At 43.0% G+C, this 3,787-nt stretch overlaps 1 protein-coding gene across 1 annotated transcript; it reads right to left on the reverse strand.

Moving 5' to 3' along the window:
• Positions 1–1,170: 1,170 nt before the first annotated feature.
• On the reverse strand, positions 1,171–1,518 carry LOC127853039 (uncharacterized metal-dependent hydrolase YcfH-like). Its single transcript, XM_052387201.1, has one exon. It carries the CDS (start codon positions 1,516–1,518, stop codon positions 1,171–1,173), a length of 348 nt encoding a protein of 115 aa, XP_052243161.1.
• Positions 1,519–3,787: the final 2,269 nt, after the last annotated feature.

The following is a 3,787-nucleotide window of genomic DNA, read 5'->3' on the forward strand; positions in this document are numbered from 1 at the left end:
ACGTTTTAACAAAATTCCTAAACACATATATCGTAAATAATGGCAGTGTTTTATTGGATTATTTATACTAATTATCAAATTGCAAGGTAATACTTTTTTATCTACGATAATATCGGGTTTGTTTAATATAATTAACATGTTAAACAATATAGTTGCGTCACAGACTCGGAAATAAATTTTGATGGGGTCGACATTTAACTGACGCTGATTTTCCTATTGTCTGTAGTTTTTACCCGAAATAAATTTTGAGAAGAGCCCATAAAAGGACTGGTATGTAATGTGTCACATTGAAAAATATACCAATCTCTGCAATATATGTGAACCAATTGTTGATTGTACTAACTTGATTTTATTCGCAACCGTACTCAAACCGGATCGTTTTTTTTTTATCGTTTCGTTCGTTTTTCAGTGCGGTTGGGAATAAAATATATAAAAAAAGACGATTTTCCGATTATATATTTTTTCCCATTTTCCAAAAATTAGGATCTGCGGTTTTGTAAAGCAAGAAACATAAAAGTCGTTGCCTAACTAAGTATTAATAACAGTGAACTATAAACTGGTAACAATGAACGTGAACATGATAAAGATGAGTGCTCCCACAAATTATGTTCGTAAAGAACTGTGTTAATAAACGTCTCTTCTCATTAAATCCAAGCTAGAAAGAGAGCGATTCGCGCTTAATCAGAATTTAGGTCCTGCGATATTACCCACTCGTAATAATTGCTCATAGTTACAATCTACTAAACCCATAAATCACAACACTCTCTCTCAATTTAACTGAAAAGTTTCCAGCCAGATGTGGGGAAGAGTGACTAATGGCCTTTTCTTAGTTTGTTGAGCAACAAAGCCCTAACAAATGTCATGCTCTTTCTGTTGAACCTATTTTTCCTTTGGTGAACCAACAAGTCAACCAAATTTTCCTCTGGAGCCACTGTTTGTTGGACAATGAAGCCCAAACAAATGCTCCTGCATCAGCTGGATGATTTCCTTCCTTCATTGGGCAAAGAAGCCCTAATGATTGTTGGGTACTGGTTATAATTATCTTTGCCGAGCAAAGAAGCCCAAACAAGTAATTCACTGGTATCCTGGTCCTCGAAAACTATGGTTTAGATTGTTGGACAAATAAACCCATGCAACCAACCACAGAACAAGCCTAGGAATCTGACAATATTAAGCCCGCAGTCCATAAAGTCTCAAGGCATTTTCAGTAGTGGCTGCCAACACCTTCTCCACAGACACGTTCCTTAGTTCCGCCACAAGTCTAGCAGCTTTGTGGATCTGGCTCGGTGACGACCACTTGTTGCCCGGCAAAGGGAAATACGGCGCATCTGTCTCCAAGAGCAATCTACTCTCGTAGATGCCTGTAACTGCCTCCTGCTGGTGTCTGTTGAACCTTTCAACTGTATCGGTAAAACCAAAATACGTTTCCGGGAACACCTCCAGCCACTTCTCCACGACGTAACTGTCTCCCGTGAAGCAATGCATGTGCATTCCCTCTGTGTGAGAGACGGACTTCATTCAATTAAGCAACAGCATGACCGCTGCCGGACTAGTCTCCAGGCATGCCATGGCAGTGGATAACTAGGACGTGTCGCTGTTCCAAGGCTGTCAACAACCAGTCAACCAGTTGGAACTGGTGATGCCAATCTTTATCAGGCTCCATCAGATCCAATCCGATCCCTCCAAACCCAACGACATGTTCTTTCCCGACCAGATATTTTAGGAGACCAATCCAATCATCCAAGGTGTCTTGCGACTGATTGGATAGATGTGGGTGGATCCTTACAGCAACGCCAACTGATGGGGGTAAATTGGCAAGATATGCATCCGAAGGAAACGTAGCTGAATCACAGAACACTGCAACTCCTCCTTTTAAGGAAACTCTCTCTTCCTTCGCCACTGGTCCCATCTCCCAGATATCTCCAACAGGGCCATCTGTCCGTAATCCCAACCTTCTAGCCAATTTGTCCAGATGAAAATGACTGTCAACAGCCTCCGGGACTGAGGCAAGGGTTGCTTCCACCTCTGAGCCCTCAGGAGCACCGAAAGTGTCTTTTCAGTACTTCCTCTCGTCCTCATCAAGGGATGCAGCAATGAGCACTAAAGCCTTCCAATGGACTATACAGCAGGACAGTTTGGTGGGACCAACTGATACTGTTCCCGTGCCCTAACATTTAGAAAATTGCAAATCCGGTCCATGGCTTTCCTCTAGGCCTCTAAAATTTTTGTGTTGTCCTTTGCATCGAGAAGCATCTAAATGGCCACATGCTTGACCAAGTTGTTGAGGGTGGCCACCTTGCTCAAGAGCCACATTGCCGCTTTCCTCAGTGCTGCCACATGTCTCCTTACTACTGCATCCTCAAATGCAGGTAAATGTTCCTCGAAGACCACCGGTTTGTGGTACTTGTATGCATGCCTCTTCCGATATCCAGTAGAACCTGCACATCCTGGGACCACACATGGCACAAACACTCTTAGAGTATTGTGCTTCATAGCACCAGAACTGGCCGCAACAGCTGATGACTTCACAGGAACCTCATCTTCCCTTCTTCGCTTTCCAGGGATTGTTACTATTAAATCCCCTACCTGATTTGTCTCAGACACTGTTATAGAGACTCCGCTCGTGGATGGGCGAACCACAATGGGGATCTCTGCCTCCTTCCTTCAACAGCAGGTCTTTGTCTATCTGTGGGCAAGGAAGCCCAAACAGATTCTTCTTACCTCTGCACCAGTTCTTCTGCAGCAGGTCTTTGAACATCCGTGAGCAAAGATGCCCCAACACATTCTTCCGACCTCTGCGACGGTTCAATTTAACAGGCATTAATCTGCTCCTCTCACTGGGTGAAGAAACCCAAGAAAGTCCAACTGTTTTCACTCCCTGCTGCAATGACAATGTCTCGAGGCTGATCGGCATTTCCGTTGTTTGACTAACAAGTCGCAACAAACCCCTTCCTACGCCACCCTGATACAGCCTTACTGGGTTTGCCTCAGGCTGCTCCTTCATGGATCCCGTAGAAACTCTTGACTGAGGACTTTCAAGCAACTTGCCTGGATCAGAGCCTAAGTCCATATCATAATCCGAGTTTGAAGCCAACAAGCTTTCCTCGTCCAGCACCTTGTTCCCCACGTATCTCAATGTTGGTATACCCTCACGGATATCCCAACCTGTTACGGTTGGAATCATAGTCCTGGTCCACTTTGGTAACCTTGGCCTGAGGCAACTTCCAGACATTGACACTTATCCACTGCTTGGGGTATGCCTGATAGACGTCCAGGGTCCATGCCAACCTTATAAGCCATTTTTCAGTAGCTTGCTTCACAGTGTATGTTGAAGCTTTTATCTTCCTGCATGCGTAGTGAATTGTATATATTTTATATATAAAATGATCAATCTACTTGTGTTATTTATAATGTGTATATCGTTATGTCACCTAATTTCGCGGTGTGCAATTTCACGTCTTGTTCATCTTTATGCTGCGAAAGCAAATGTTTGTTTAGTTTTGTTTGAAGCTTTTCGCAGAACATGCAATAAAATCTCTTATCATAATGTCTGTATTCATTGTTATTTGTTTGAGCGATGGTGATGTTGGTTTTGTATGTATCTGTTGATGATTCGTCACGTTCACGAGATTGTAAGGATTCAACATGAGCTAGTGTTGACGCTGTCTTATTTGGAAATCTTTGAATGTTTGGTATGAATTCGACAACTACTGACTCATCTGACATGCATCGCCTTTTTTCCGGAATATAGTCTTTGTCATTGTCACTTTCCTTTTTGTTCCTGTGT

This window comes from Dreissena polymorpha, chromosome 1, assembly GCF_020536995.1.
Source record: "Dreissena polymorpha isolate Duluth1 chromosome 1, UMN_Dpol_1.0, whole genome shotgun sequence".
NCBI lineage: Eukaryota > Metazoa > Mollusca > Bivalvia > Myida > Dreissenidae > Dreissena > Dreissena polymorpha.